The following is a 16014-nucleotide window of genomic DNA, read 5'->3' on the forward strand; positions in this document are numbered from 1 at the left end:
TCATAACATGATGATCATAAAGCCAACTATTTTTAACAGGTTTATGACTTTTGAATTTTATGCAATTAAATTTTGTGTGTGCAAATTTTAAGTTTTGTAAAACTGTATTTAGATGCTCATCTTGTGGTGGTGGATTTTCAATTTGCTGAATACGCCGTTGAATCAACTCTTGTACTGTTGTGTTATTCATTTTATATATAGGAAAAAAATACTTAAGTCAATTCAATTTTTTTTGTAATATAAAACTTCCCAACCCGTCGTACCGTGCAACCTATCCTGTCAAGAGCCTCGTGATCGTTATGGTTAAATATTAAAAAATATGATATACAAAACAAACCATGAATACTTATTTACAAAAAGGTCTTTTAAAGATACAGAATAACAAGTACAACAAGGCTATCTTTGATGTGGTTAATTCCGTTCCGGTATGCAAAACAGTATTTGTACTAATTGCGAATGAGATGCTACCAGATCTTAACTGGGGGAGAATCTTAACTCTGTATAACTTTCAACAGCAGATGGTTAAAAAATCCAACTGCGACCCTGAGTTGTCAGAGTTTACGGAGATATGGCTTAAACAGAATGTTACTCCTTGGGTTGAAGAAACGTTTCTTCAAGGTCGAAAGTCAAAAGGCGAATATCTTAGGGAAAGCTTGACCTTTCTGTGGAACTGGAATAAATAATATCTTTTCAAGATTACCACGGCATTCTTACTCGGAATGATCAAACCAAACGACATTGTTGACCAAGACTTTGAAATTAAACATATAAAAGGAGAATATTTTGCATAGGCCTAAACGGTCAAAAGTCCTCCAGCCGCCCCGTCACGATAATAAGAAAATTGAATTTTCATGTATTTCGCGATTCATGGTTCAGTTGTGGCTTTAATTTGGTTTCAACCATAACGTGGTTAAATCAATCATGAATGACCATAATTGCATAAACGTGATTAAAAATAAAATTCAACCACAAGATGGTTAAAACCAAATTCAACCACAAGATGGTTAAAACCAAATTCAACCAGAAGATGGTTTAAACCAAATTCAACCACAAGATGGTTAAAACCAAATTCAACCACGAGATGGTTAAAACCAAATTCAACCACAAAATGGTGAAAACCTAATTCAACCACAAGATGGTTACAACCAAATTCAACCACAAGATGGTTAAAACCTTATTCAACCACAAGATGGTTAAAATAAAAATCAACCACAAGATGGTTAAAATAAAATTCAACCACAAGATGGTTAAAATAAAATTCAACCACAAGATGGTTAAAATAAAATTCAACCACAAGATGGTTAAAATAAAATTCAACCACAAGATGGTTAAAATAAAATTCAACCATATTCATGGTTAAAATAAAATTCAACCATATTCATGGTTAAAAATCGAGATGAGCCAGAAGCCTAGTTTACCACTACTTACGTTGATCGTATCGCCCTCGGTGTCAGATTGGTTGGAAAATAGTGAACAACCATCATCGTCGCCGTCGTTCGTTTGCTGACTTTCTTTAGTGAGCCAGTTGTTTAGGGATAGCTGATTTGTGGCGCGGTCTCGATCTGACGGCCCCGGCTGCTGTGAAGTACGCACAGTAGTTAGTCATTCACGATCGGGTCGGACTCTGGTGTCTTTTGATGAGTCAACCACGTTAGTCTTTCCACTGACGGATGTATCATCGCGGTTCGAGCTTCTACCAAGAGGCTTCTGGCGCGGTAATCTTTCGCGCAGATCAGGGCCTGGGCCTGGGTTCATCTCAATGCACTGCGCCGCTAAGAGCAAAAACAGTGCTATATGTATAAACAGCGATACGTGTGTGATTTGAAGCGTCTTAAAGGGATCTTTTCACGCTTTGGTAAATTGACAAAATTGAAAAAAGTTGTTTCAGATTCGTAAATTTTCGTTTTAGTTATGATATTTGTGAGGAAACAGTAATACTGAACATTTACCATGGTCTAATATAGCCATTATATGCATCTTTTGACGATTTTAAAACCTAAAAATTATAAAGCGTTGCAACGCGAAACGATTTAATAATTTGGAGAGTTCTGTTTTTGTCGTTAAATTTTGTGAAACTACGAAGATTGCTTATATAAGGTATAAAATACATCAAGTATGTGTACTCGGCGGAATAGCTCAGTAGGTTAAAGCGTTTTTACTTCAGGACTCTGGCAGGACTCAAGGTGTCACTGGTTCGAAACCTTGTCCGGGCAATGTTCTTTTCCTTTTTTTAATTTTATTCTTGATTTTTTACTGGAGCTTTTACGATCCAATGTTTACATTTATCGATATAAAGCATTTAATGAATAAGTTAAAAAATGCCAAAATCTGTGAAAAGGCCCCTTTAAAGTTTGATTTTGTTTTAGCGGCTGGCTGTGAAAAGCTTCCGATCCTCGCCCGCCAGGCTTCTGTAGTAATCCCCATTTTGTTAAACACTACCGCACTGTCAGCGCTCAATCCGTGCGTGAAGAAATACTGTACTTTTGTTGATAGTCAATAGCCAATAGTCACTTAAATGAGCGCTAAAGCATATCAATGGTTAACGGGAAACTTATAAACCGCTTAAAGCACTGACGAGCACTGATCACACTGACAAATCCACGCGGAAAATGTGAGCGATTTCTGGTGAAAATGTCCTCTTTATCAGCATTTTAAACACAGGAAAACTTTTTTTTTACTCAAAAACAGCGTTTTCTGTAGAAAAAAACAAGTTAATATTCACATATCGTGTGGATAACTGGCTCATCTACTCACAGTTCAAAAATTGATATCCATTTTGCAAAGTTTATCACTTTAAATCCCACATTTCCTCAGAGCAAAAATTGTGTCAACAAACATTTTGCGATCTGAAATTTAGTAATCTAGATAATAGACGTAAACTTTAAACAGTGCATATTGCATGTTTCAGTTGATTACACAAAATTTCAATCGCATTACATTAAATTAAACCATTAGAATTAAATATTCATTATAATTATCAAATCTTAATTGTGTTCATGAAAATGAACAAATGCACAAATGAAAATTATACAAATTGACAAACTATAACTTAATTGCTAGTTTCATAAGTAACGAAGACCGTCTCCTATATTGTTTGTGATTGTTAAACTATGTATTTGCCATGTTTGAAAAAAAACGTCGAATTTTATTTGGATCGCTGTCGTAAATAAAACCTATTACATTCCCCCTGTCCCAACAGGAAACATTTCTGGTACATGCACTGACCTTGTAAGACATAATACAATTATAGCTTCACTTGACAAGACATGTTTTAGTCTCAAAGAATTTTAATTAATGCATAGACCATACTGACGAATTCAGCTTAACATGTATACTTTCCGTCTATGATAATATGGTTAGTATATGTGTCTTGTTCTGTGAAAATTGAGCAAAATGCATGTGCGTAAAGTGTCGTCCCAGATTAGCCTGCGTAGTCCACACAGGCTTATCAGGGACGACACTTTCCGCTTCAATGGTACTTTTTCGTTTAAATGAAGTCCCTTTTTACCAAAAATCTAGTTTAAGCGGAAAGTGTCGTCCCTGATTAGCCTGTGCGGACTGCACAGGCAAATTTTGGACGACAATTAACGCATATGCATTATGCCCAGTTTTATCAGAACAAGACACATATATGTAACAGTTTGAAGCAAGAGCTGGATCGTGTTTTCGTTATATGATGTTTAATAATAAACGTAACAAAAACACTAACGTGTTTTTTATTGAAAGTTATATATTCATTTTGTTTTAATCGGCGGAGAAAAGGTACTGGACTACTGTTGGTCCTTGTAAAGTCGCGTTTTAACAAACATCACATTCCTTCGTAATATTACAAGAACATGTGGTCACATAGACAAATGACACAATGATGCATGTTATCAAAACATTATTAAACCATCGGGATATTTTGTAAGATTGACATTTGAATTAGGGCCACGTATAAGTGCGTAATCTATTTATTTTTGTATGAATTGTAAAGGTCGACAAATATTGCATCCTTCCATTTTAGCAAGTTACATTTTCTTGGAAGAGTTGTCGAACTTAAACAATGATCATATATGAATACATTGAAAATACGCAACGACATAAAGGAAGCTTTACACAAACACCAATCCAAAGAATACTAAACATATAGAGATATCGTATAAAACACAACTTTGTATATTATAGGAACAAAGGCGGCTTGTTAATGACGAAGTACGAGTGATTTATTAATAATCTATGCCTCTAAACCTTCGTGATTATATGAGTCTTGTTCTGAGAAAACTGGGCATAATGCATGTGCGTAAAGTGTCGTTCCAGATTAGCCTGTGCAGTCCGCACGGGACGACACTTTACGATTAATTGGATTTTTGCGAAGAAGAGACTTCATTTAAACGAAAAATGTCATAAAAGCGGAAAGTGTCGTCCCTCATTAGCCTGTGCGGACTGCACAGGCTAATCTGGGACGACACTTAACGCAAATGCATTATGCCCAGTTTTCTCAGAACGCGACTCATATATTAGCCGCGCTCTTTGAAAACCGTGCTTAATGAATGTGCATAAAGTGGTGTCCTATATTATCCTGTGCAGTCAGGCACAGGCTTATCATAGTCGATACTTTCGGCCTAGACTGGATTTTTGTTTAGTAGCTACTTTGTTTAAACGGGAAAAAAAAACATACAAGCTTTAAATGTCATCTCTAATTAGCCTGTGCGGTATGTTCAATAACGTGTGTTTGATATTGCCGAATGGTCATGTAAACAAATTAAAGCATTCAGAGCATTTTGACTTATCAGAACCTTCAAAATTCGTTCCGAATAGAACTGTTAAGGATTAATTACCGGTACATATAATGTTAGTCACAATTCAGTCGAAACATAAATGACTTGAAAAAAATAACTATTCATGTTTTATTTGTCACATTTGAATCTGTACGGGCCTTATTTGGAATCATATGTGTCACTCAAGCCTACAGCGTTCAATGCATAGGAGCTTAAATTAATTGGTTTGAGCTAAACTTAAATGTCATTTAAACATTCTACTTATAATTGTAAAATGAAATGTTGATCAAGGTAAACTAATATAAAGCTGATTTCATCTCCTGAAGATAGCCATGGAAGACCGAGATTCGTTCGTCACTCCGCATATTTTACCTTTTGTTATCGACGAGTCACTAGCTACCTTCAAAAAAGACTTATAAACAATTCACTTTGAATAATGTGAGAACTATTTAATTAAATGAAGACAAAATTAAAATATGAAAGGTTGTTGTTCTTCCGTAACTAATTAACATGGTAATATATCTGGTTCGCCAATAAATAAAATGATTAAGCTGTTTCAGAAAATGTAAATGGCAACACATTTTTACATAACCAAATAAACATTTACATCTACAACTATGATATTCAGTCACATATAGGGTGTGTGACTATATTTTATAACAACATGAACGATCACTTTTTTACTATATAAAACGCATTTAACAATATAAAATTATAATATAATACGGTTCAATTACTACATCCGTTACAATTTAATGACTTATTGTTTAAAATAGCAAAGATGACTTCAGCAATGTGTTGCAATTTTAAATAAGATACGATTTGTTTGAAACATATATTTTCAATGAGGAATATGTAACAAGGAAGAATACGTCCTCCAATCGTGACCGTATCTGGAGCAGAGAGAGAAATAAACTTACCTTATCGTGTGCGCAAAAAATAAGCAGTTGAATTCAGATAGTGAAAAGAGTTCATTGCGACTGATGTCTACAGTAAATGCAAAACAGAAGTGTGCGTCGCATAAGACGGTAAGCCCGATAAAATATTAAAGGTTCTTCAACGTGAAGTGATACGATTTATGAGCCGATACGAATTTAGGAGCATATTCGTGTGTGCAATTATTGTAGATTGGGTAATTGTATCTAGCTAGCATTGGACATTTAACGTGCATCGTTTTGCATTAAATTTCAACTAAAGATTTACCAGCAAAAACAATTGAATAAGAAATACGTCGATGAATATCGATTTGAAATATGGTGTTATGTTTAATTCGTGATTCGTGACTGTGAAAACGAACGGAGAGGATTATTATGTGGTTTTAAAACGTACCGAATATTTCTAAGATAGAAACTACTGTTAGTTAAAACATTAACAAATTGTGTCTTGCTCTGTGAAAGCTGGTCATAATGCATGTGCGTAACGTTTCGTCCCAGATTAGCCTGTGCAGTCCGCACAGGCTAATCAGGGACGACACTTTCCGCTTAAATGGTATTTTCCGTTTAAAGGAAGTCCCTTTTTACCGAAAATCTAGTTTAAGCGGAAAGTGTCTGCACAGGCTAATCAGGGACGACACTTTACACACATGCATTATGCCCAGTTTTCTCAGAACAAGACACAATTAAAGTACCATCTGGTAGCTCATAGCACACGTGAAGAAGGTTCGATTAGAAGAGATGGAATTCGCATTTTGCTTGTGTTATACCCCAAAAAAGTAAACATGTTTTCAAGATTGTTTAAGCACAAAGAACACCGAATGCTAGACCGAATTTTGCACGACAAACACGTGCGGTCGCCTTTCATCGCATCGTTCTTAGCCGGCAGTGGTGTGTCAGCAAGACAGGTGTATATTGAGGAAAAAGTCTGCAAGACAATACGTTTCGTGCGGATAGAAGTGGTGCCGGATCCTTTTATAACCGGTTGGTGCTTAAAAGTTTCGCTCAGTGCGAAACGCTCTTTCAGTTTTAGTTGCAGACTTAAGGTTTAAGTATAGTTGCTTGTGTTTGTGTTTTACTCTCTTTTCATCAGTTGTTGTTGTTATCATTGTTGTGCTTTGTCATTTGTCATTTATAAATAGTCAGCTTTTGGCATGGTCAGATCATAGAAAACAATACAAAGTTACATTTTTTAGTTTATCAAAGATACTTTTTGAATTACAGCAATCCAATAAAAAAAATCGTCTGAACATTTGTATCACTATTTTGATGAGCCAATTAGATGTGTTGAATTACCGGTAGTACTAAAACGCTGTTTATCAATATTTTCGAAATTTTGAGTGTTAAACAATTGTATAAAAATAACATGCTAAACCTTAAAAAAAACATGTATTGTAGTGCACGTCGATTTACGTGTATCTTAATAATTATAAGCGAATCATCCACCGACATTCTTTAATTTATGGAGACATGTGCGTATCATTCATTACGTTGAATTTCTCTTAAACGACGATACTACGTAAATCATATCATCACCAACTTCATCAAGACCACCACCATCATCATCACTATCATCATCACAATCATCATAAAAAAAGTTGTCATCGCCACTATCCTTCCTCTCCTCCTCATAATCATCATTTTCATAATCATCATCATTTTCATCGTCATCATCATCATCAGCAGCAACATCGTTGTCGTCTTCTTTATCAACACCACCACCATGGGTGGTGCGGTGGTCGAGTGGTAACACTCTGGTCTACCATTCCAGAGGTCCCCGGTTCAATTCCGGGCCGGGGCACTGGAAATTTCAGGAATGCTTTTCCCACCGAACTAGAGATATACTGGCATGAAACCCAGGTAATTCTCGGGTATATCGGTGATATATACTGAGCAAGTAAAGAGCTAGGGTATCGCACCCGGATTCCTTTTATACCAATACTGTCTCTTCTGCTTGCTGTCTAGTGAGCAACACCAAAGGACCTCATTGGAAATAAGTGCTTGCACTTTCATGGATTATCCTTGACTGCAAGGTCAAAAGAAATACCATCACCACAACCATCAACACCACCACTACAATAACAACATCATACTTATCAAAAAATCAATAGCATCATCAAAAATCATCATCATCATTTTCATCATCATCTACATAATATTTATTCTCAACATATTCTGTTTAAAGATTATAACCGTATTCTTTGTTATACAAAAATAGCATTTCCTCTATATTCCAGACCCATCATTGCTGATTGAACGAAAGCAATATGAAGGTGTGCAGTTCTGTATTCCTATTCAATTCCATGGACTACTGAAGAAATGTCGCAAAGCTATTTCATCAATTGAGGAGGTGAGCAAGAGTACTCTAAGTGCATGTATTTAGACGCGTCGTTCCTAACAAAAAGATTGCATGTATGAAAATTCGCTCAATAGAAACTCATTAAAAAGAAACCCACAACTTCACGTAAGATGCGTTTTGTCCAAGTTCATCCTCACAACCTCACAACAATTTGCAATAACCCATTTCAATCTCTATCTGTCTTCTAAGGATAAAAACCAACTGATTTGAAATACTTTAAAACTATCTTTCCCATTTTAAAACCTTTACCTCAGGCCACGAATCATGTTTAAATAGAAACAAGAAACGAAATACTGAAAAATTATTTCGTATAAAAGTTCGACTTCTATTATATGTATTTGTATTATATATATTGTTGTGTGTATCATTCAGATTCCCGTAGGAGGAGTATGTTCGGTAGTTCTCAGAGAAAACGCCTTGCTACTTAACGACGGGGACCATGCAGCCGTATATGTCCCTTCTAAAACTATTCTTGCTGTGGCCTCAATGGAAAAGGACCACGAAAACAAATTAGTTAAAGCCGTGTTTCAGGACATCAAAGGCAACAAATACATTGCGAAAGACGTCACTCCGTTGGAAGCCTATATTCTTGTCCCCGTAAAACGCATGACCTTAGAACAGTATATCAATGGTGACAATCTGAGACACTCGACGGTGGTGACATTTGATGAAATAGACGAAAATGATGTTGCATCAAATGATCCTATGGAATTCAAAAAGTTGAAAACAATTCTTGCGGGTCAGGTTCGAGTAAAAACAGTTGATGATATAGATTTCTTCATCGCCTATACGAATAACGAAAAGGATCATACAGTCTTGTTGATACCAAAAGAAAAATTAAAAGACATTCATGCGAAACTAACCACTTTTGCATCAGATATTGGCAAGGCGGGGTTCATTTTCAACCATTTCCAAGGATGCTCCTATGAGGCAGTTATTACTTCGAAACTTTACACTATTGACCCTAAAATAAGCACGATATGCCATTTTTCTGTAACAATTCCTTCTCATTTAGATAATGTGTATGAGCCAGATCCCACATGGGTCACAAATAATTCACCTAAAACCAGTTCCAAGCCGCGTAAACAACGCTTTGACAGTACGCCCATCGCAACAACGAATCACATCGATCCTCGAAAGTCAAAAAGTGAAAGTGATGAAATAACAGAGGATGATGTGTACGAACTGGTTGAACGTGATCTTTCCTGCGAATTTAAAATTGCAGACCATACGCAACAAAGTAAAGATAGCTCGAAAATGATGAGGCACACTGTGTCCCAAGACTCGTTCCGTCACGGTCATGACAATAGCAAGATCAATGATGAACTGGTAAAATCACATTTAGGTTTAAGCTATAACCCAAACATGCAAATGAGAAGACGCGTTTCATATGACGATGATGATAAATGCGGTGATGAATCACTATATTTATCACCATTAAGTAGACAAGACATCGAAGGATTTACGAAGCTTCCAAAAAGCCATGAATCTAATACTCATAACAATTATGATCATAAAAATAATGAACATTCAAATGATGACGGGATGGAAGATTGTCTGTACATGCCAATGGACGGAATGTGTAGTCCCCAGAATAGCAAAGATAATGATGACGTTGAAGAATCAGAGTATGTAGCGCAATTACAACATCTTCAAGGGCAAGCTGGTGATTATGAAGAAACTGACGAAGATAAATCATTAAAAATGGTTAAGACGCATGGTGATTATGAAGCAACTGGTGATTATGTAGACACTGATGACGTAGAAGCGTTGAAACTTGCCCAAGGGTCAAGTGGTGACTATGTAGCACCTGACGATGTAAAGGCTTTGAAAAATGGTCAAGGCCCAGTTGGTGATTATGAAAACCCGGATGATATAGAAGAGCTTAGGCAAGCAAGCAACCAAATAAACAGCAGCGTTTGTATTCGAAAACAATATCGTCATGATCGTAGTAATTATGTTAATTCCGATTACAGTGCTGTGGCTACGGAAGAAAAGAACGACGACGTGTTTGAAAAAGAGGCGGCATATATCTCCGATGATCAACTATATGCCGCTCCAAAGTATTCAAGGCATGTGGCTGAAGTATTAAACAATAAATGTGAATCTGATTGTCAAATATACGACGTACCACCGTCGTTAAGATCTTTGCCAGAAGACTTAATAAAGAGTGACTTTGAATCCGAGGGTCAAGTATACGACGCTCCAAAGTTTACGAAGTCTGTGACTAAAAACTTCATTAACTTTAAAATGGAATCCGACTGGCAAACACACGACGCATCAAAGTCTTCAAGGTCTATCACTGAATTATACGACTCCCCAAAGTCTTCAAGATTTGTGACTGAAGAGTTCATAAACAATGACACTGAATCTGACGGTGAAATATACGACGCGCCAAAGTCTACAAGGAATGTGACTGAAAACTTAATAAAAATTAAAAGTGAATCTGACAGTCAAACATGCGTAGCGCCAAAGTATTCAGGGCCTATCTCTGAGTTATACGACGCTCCAAAGTCTTCAAGATCTGTGAATGAGACAGAGTTCCTAAACTTAAACTCTGAATCTGACAGTCAAATATATGACGCCCCAAAGTCTACAAGGTCTATGACAGAGAAGCGTATAGACATTAAAAGTGAATCTGACGGCGAAATATACGACGCGCGAAAAGTTTTCAACGTCTATTTCTGAATTATACGACGCTCCAAAGTCATCCCGGTATGTGACTGAGACTAAAGCGTTCATTAACAGTAACACTGAATCTGACGGCCAAGTAATCGACGCTCGAAAATCATCGGGGTCTGTCACTGAATTATACTACGCTTCAAATGCTTCAATGTCCGTGACAGAAGACTTCATAAAGAGTGAACGTGAATCTGACTGTGTATTATACGATGCACCAAAGAAACCAAGGTCAGTAACTGAACACTTATTAAACAGAGAGAGCCTGTCGGACAGTCTAATATACGACGTTCCAAAATCAGCTTTGCTTATTACTGCAGAGTCTACTGCCAGAGGAAGTAGCTGTGATATTGCAAATGAATTCGTTTCAAAAGCTGAATATAATAATGAAATTGCTGAGTATGTTAATTTAGGCTCATTTCACAGAGAAGGTGGAGTACGATTGTCTTAAAGTGCTATATTTATAAATTGACATTTTTCATTTCTATTCAAAAGTCAAATATGCAATAGGAACAAAAACAGGACAAAATGAAGTATCGTCAGTATCGGTTTGTTTTTTTATAACAATCAATCCAAATGGATAATTGCAAACATCGTTTGTGACTCTGTTACTTTGTATATTTGGTAAATACATACATCACTAAATAGCGATAAAAGAACAGAATCAAACGTTAACGTCTGAAAGGCGGAGTGGTTTTCGGATGAGCTTTTTGAGCGCAAATATTCAAGTACAAATCAGTAGAAACTAAGAGAAATTACAAATAGGAATTATCATGATCGTCAAAGTTCACACAAAGTAAACAACACAAAGCATAATAATCATGCTTAAAATATTAGGTTAATAAATTGATAAAGTGTCATTGTTAAAATTGTTTTAACAGTTTAATGTTTCTACATGACAGTGTTGCTGCCATATTATTTTATTGTAAAACTTTTGCCATTTTTATCATTGTTCAAGAAATGTTTTTGTCAGTCAAAGAGAGTCCGCATAATCATTAAAAATAATAATACACATGATGAGACAATATGAAACAATATGGGTCGTGCTCTGCGAAAAGGGGGCTTACTGCATGTGCGTTAAGTGTCGTCCCAAATTAGACTGTGCAGTCCGCACATGCTAATCAGGGAAGACACTTTCCGCCTAAGCAGGATTTTTGCTAAGAAGATACTTTCTTAAAACGAAAAATACAATAAAACGCGGAAAGTGTCGTCTCTGATTAGCCTGTGAATTCCGCACAGGATAATCTGGGACGACTCTTTACGCACATGCATTACACTGTTTTTTCACAGGCCACGGTCCATATATTTTCACCTGTTCATACTACAACACTTATAAAGATAGATGTGCGGTATAAATTATTGTATTGAAATCATTTAGATATATGATCAACAAGTTATCGATATAGTGATTTATGTTGATGTTATCATTATTTTATGTTCAGTACGAAGTTGGTGGGGTTTTATCATCACTTCATTCCAACACTTTTTCAAACTCAAAGTGAACAAACATACAGTAGGGTGAATGTTTTTTCAATAAATGTCCGTCTTCCGAATTGTCTGACATTGTTGTTTGATTGGTTTGTTTGCACATCTTCGGTATTGGCTTAAAATGAAATATTAGAAACAAACCATTTCAGTCACGCCAGAAGGCGACTGTGGAAAACAGTATTGCAAACAATGAAATTGATTAACAGGATTTTTAACAGAAATTTAAATGTTAAAAATACATTTTCTCCAAAGAAATGCATGTATTAATTTCATAATAAATAATGGCAGGAGAGAAAAGAAATGGAAACCTCTCAAAAGTACAATATAACTAATAAATAATATATAGTGTACAAACCAATGGTGAACATGTCGTGTAATATTATCGCCTTGCATGTGTTATTAATATTATTTCGCTTGTTCTTGCACTTTATCGATTGTTGTTTCTGTTTCTCATGTTGGATTTACATTATGTCATTTATATCTCATGTGTTTGGTGTTGTTTTATTTTTTTCAATCTTATAACGCTATTGTGAATGAATAAAAGATAGGAGTGTTGTTTGTAGTTTAAACCTATTTATTTTAGCTCGATGCACAGAACGCCTATGGCTTATTTCAAACGCTCTCGAGTCCGTTTCCTGGGACTAGAACCAGTACTCGGTGTCTATGGGAGAAACCTTAAACGCTCCCACAGTGGGGATCGAACCCATGACCTCCATTTCGCTAGGCGGACACCATACCCACTACACCATTGCGACACGGAGTGAGTTCGCCTAGCGATCGGGAGGTCACGGGTTTGATCCACACTCGGGAAGCGTTCTCTAGATCTTCCCCAAAGACTACAAGTACTGGTTTAAGGTCAGGGAACGGACTCGAGAATTTCTCTAAGCCTGAGGCTTTCGATGCAATCGAGCTAAAATAAATAGGTTGAAACAAAACAATTGGTATGAGCGTTTCGATTTAGTTTGACCTGCTGTGTTGAATATTACATTCCGTGATAGCAATCCGTCTATCGTATGTATCAATCGGATCCACCAACATAAGTTACTCAAACAGGACGATTTTACAAAACATTTTCACAATATACATGTACCTTTTACGATTTTTTTAACAATTATTCACTTCCCTTTTAAAAATAGGTCAACTGTTATCATCTGTTAATGCAAAAAGACAATGTAGCCTATCACAAATGTTCGACAGTAATCTCTTTTCGTTCAGAAATACGGAAGTTTGAAATTGGGGAATATACAAAAGATCGATATCAAAGGTTCAGATCGGGAATCAAATATTACCATGCGTAATCATTAAAGCTGTCATTACTTCTTTTATACTTCCAAGCGGTATTTTGTAACGAAAAATATGGTTTCATTGCCATATCGGCGTTTTGCAAATAGCAATTGTCCAATTGACAACAAGTATATGACACACCGGAATTCAATAGATAGGCATTGTTCACTGCATTAGTGTACTTAAAATAATGACAGTGTTAGTCAATGAAAAAGTATATCCAAGAAAAAGGCTTCGGACTTTAACCAAACGAGATTGGTGCAAATGCACGAACGAACCGAATCACACTGTCTGATTTGTATAAGGTGATAAAGTATTTCACAAATATTTTTCATCAAAATACATGTGTAAAAGCTGAAACTTGTCCAAACAAATATTTGCAGTGAAATGATAACATAGTTTTGTATGCCCCGTTGTTTATACCTATGGTCTTATTTTGACTTCCTGGTTGCTTGTTATTCGTTGGTTTAATGCAATTAATACCTTGATGTTTTTGCACATGACCCAAATTGACAGGTGTTCTACAGTTTGTATACTATAACACCGTATAACCTAGTATATACGTTTGTTATTTTGTCCCCGGGTTGTATCGTATTTTACTTTTATCACGAACAAAGCATCGTAAGTGTTGATATTTGATCAAAATACGGCGTAATTTAATCTATAGCGACTGCTTTACATATTCAGTGGAATAAATTACATCGTCTTGTGCGTGCGATGAATACATTATTCAAAAATGACATTCTCAACATCGCCACATATTCGCATAATTATTCGTCATGAAAATACCCGAGCTTCAACGCGGACAAGTCACATCATATATTATATGAATAATACAAAAAGTATCGAAATGTCGCATCTTACCTGTTACCTTACCATGATTTAGTTAGAACGCTTTACAAAACGGCTTAGACACACTGGAAATTCGCAACCCGAAGTGCACCCGTACGAGTTAAATATACCATGGCCCGTAGTCATCAACCACCTCTTCGACTTAATACTAAAACTTAATCAAGAGTAGCTGATACAACAGTCTTAATGCTCTTAAATTGCTTTAACGTTGAGTCTTTCATAGTATTTTTCACACCTAATCCTACTTTTGGTTAGAACAATATTTAAATAGTGGCAAAAAAACAGGGTGTGTTTATAAATGTATGCGTACTAAATGAATTTCAATTTTTATTTCGTGTGTCCCAGTCTATTTTTCTTTACTTCAAGTAAGGATTTTTAGCGGAGAGGGATGCCGTCGACTTCCACATACCTATGTAAGAGAAAAATAAAACGTATAGAACGGGAAAAAGGATGGGTTCGTGAAAACAGGCCCATGGCTTAAAAGTACTAGAGTCGCCATTGGGTCTGTAGTATTCTTTTAGTTGTCATAACATTCGCAAGTTCATTTCCCATTTAAGAGAGACAATACAATATAAGATTGTTTTATTAGTAACTGCACTTGTTTGGATTGAGTGTTTTCTCGAGCTTTAGTTTACCATTAGCTCACCCTATTGACCACAATTCAACAAACAGGCCTTCATTTGACGAACGCCTTTTTGACGATGTTGCGAAGCAGCTCGTCTAAGTTATCATACCATGTAAACATTCTTCAAAATGGCGACCTATGTAAAAGACCGAGCCAGTCCGATTGAGATAGCTCGATTTTTCTAATCGCTGATTATCATTGATATGGGAATAGGAAGCTCAGCTATAAATAGGACAGCATATTCTGGGAAAAAGATTTAATAATAGTTTGAAAACGTTAATTTTAAATCAGTTATATTCATTTCATTATGTGTTTATAGATCATTGGAACAACTATGCATTTTCTGTATTGTATTTGACATTTGTCGTGATTCAGTAAATGAAATTATTGCCGTACTTAACAAACAAACATGCCTAAGCTTATTGAATTAATGAAAAAAAAATCAAAAGAGAAAAATTATATGTTCATGCACATGGGCATGTGAAATCACGTCCGTACACATAGCATCATTAACTTAGGAAAAGAAACAACGAAATATAAAGTTTGGTATGATATACGTGTGAAATTAAAGAGCATGGTGTAATTAAAGAGTTTTGAATTTATATGCTGAAACGTTATGTTAACGTTTTACTGTAATAGAACTTTTATTTAAGTGGTACAGAAAATACACGTCGAATATCTTTTTAAAGATATTTCTTGTTATATTTGATCGAGAATGTAACCCGTCCTCCCAGTTTCGTTGAATGGATCAAGTTCCCCACGGGTACTTCTTCCCCGTACCCCCAATTTTTTTGTCGTACCCTACATTTTTTGTACACAATTTTTTTCGTACTCAATTTTTTTCGTACCCAAATTTTTGCTCGTACCCAAAAATTTTTCGTACCCAATTTTTATTTCCTACCAAATCTTTTTTCGTAAACAAATCTTTTTTCGTACCCACTTTTGTTTGGCATAATTTTCGTACCCATTTTTTTCCTACCCAAAATTTTCGTACCCACATACACAATTGTGGTGATATAGATAAACTTAAATAGA

The 16014-nt window shown here is 35.8% G+C and overlaps 2 protein-coding genes across 6 annotated transcripts in view; one reads left to right on the top strand and one right to left on the bottom strand.

The window, feature by feature from the left end:
* LOC127861608 (uncharacterized) overlaps positions 1–16014 on the bottom strand; it is a 92710-nt gene that overhangs the window by 67963 nt on the left and 8733 nt on the right. The window lies entirely within an intron of this gene.
* LOC127861606 (uncharacterized) lies at positions 5677–12703 on the top strand. Of its 5 annotated transcripts, none has more exons than XM_052400246.1 (4): positions 5677–5788; positions 6398–6676; positions 7930–8042; positions 8424–12703. In XM_052400246.1, the coding sequence occupies exons 2-4, from the start codon at positions 6478–6480 to the stop codon at positions 10737–10739; spliced, it is 2628 nt and encodes an 875-aa protein (XP_052256206.1). In that variant the 5' UTR covers positions 5677–5788; positions 6398–6477; the 3' UTR covers positions 10740–12703. The 5 variants fall into 5 exon arrangements, with proteins under 5 accessions (XP_052256206.1, XP_052256204.1, XP_052256208.1 ...); XM_052400244.1 differs by having other exon boundaries at positions 5758–5788; positions 6367–6676; XM_052400248.1 differs by lacking the exon at positions 5677–5788 and adding an exon at positions 5798–6085.

The sequence above is a fragment of the Dreissena polymorpha genome, chromosome 16 (genome assembly GCF_020536995.1).
Source record: "Dreissena polymorpha isolate Duluth1 chromosome 16, UMN_Dpol_1.0, whole genome shotgun sequence".
NCBI lineage: Eukaryota > Metazoa > Mollusca > Bivalvia > Myida > Dreissenidae > Dreissena > Dreissena polymorpha.

Bases quoted from the DNA above. Each gene is read 5' to 3' on its own strand.
- LOC127861606 (XM_052400245.1), top strand. From the start codon at position 6,343: ATGCATTATGCCCAGTTTTCTCAGAACAAGACACAATTAAAGTACCAT. The intron at 6,677-7,929 runs GTTGGTGCTTAA...TCTATATTCCAG, and splicing joins GCCGGATCCTTTTATAACCG to ACCCATCATTGCTGATTGAA. The intron at 8,043-8,423 runs GTGAGCAAGAGT...TGTATCATTCAG, and splicing joins CTATTTCATCAATTGAGGAG to ATTCCCGTAGGAGGAGTATG.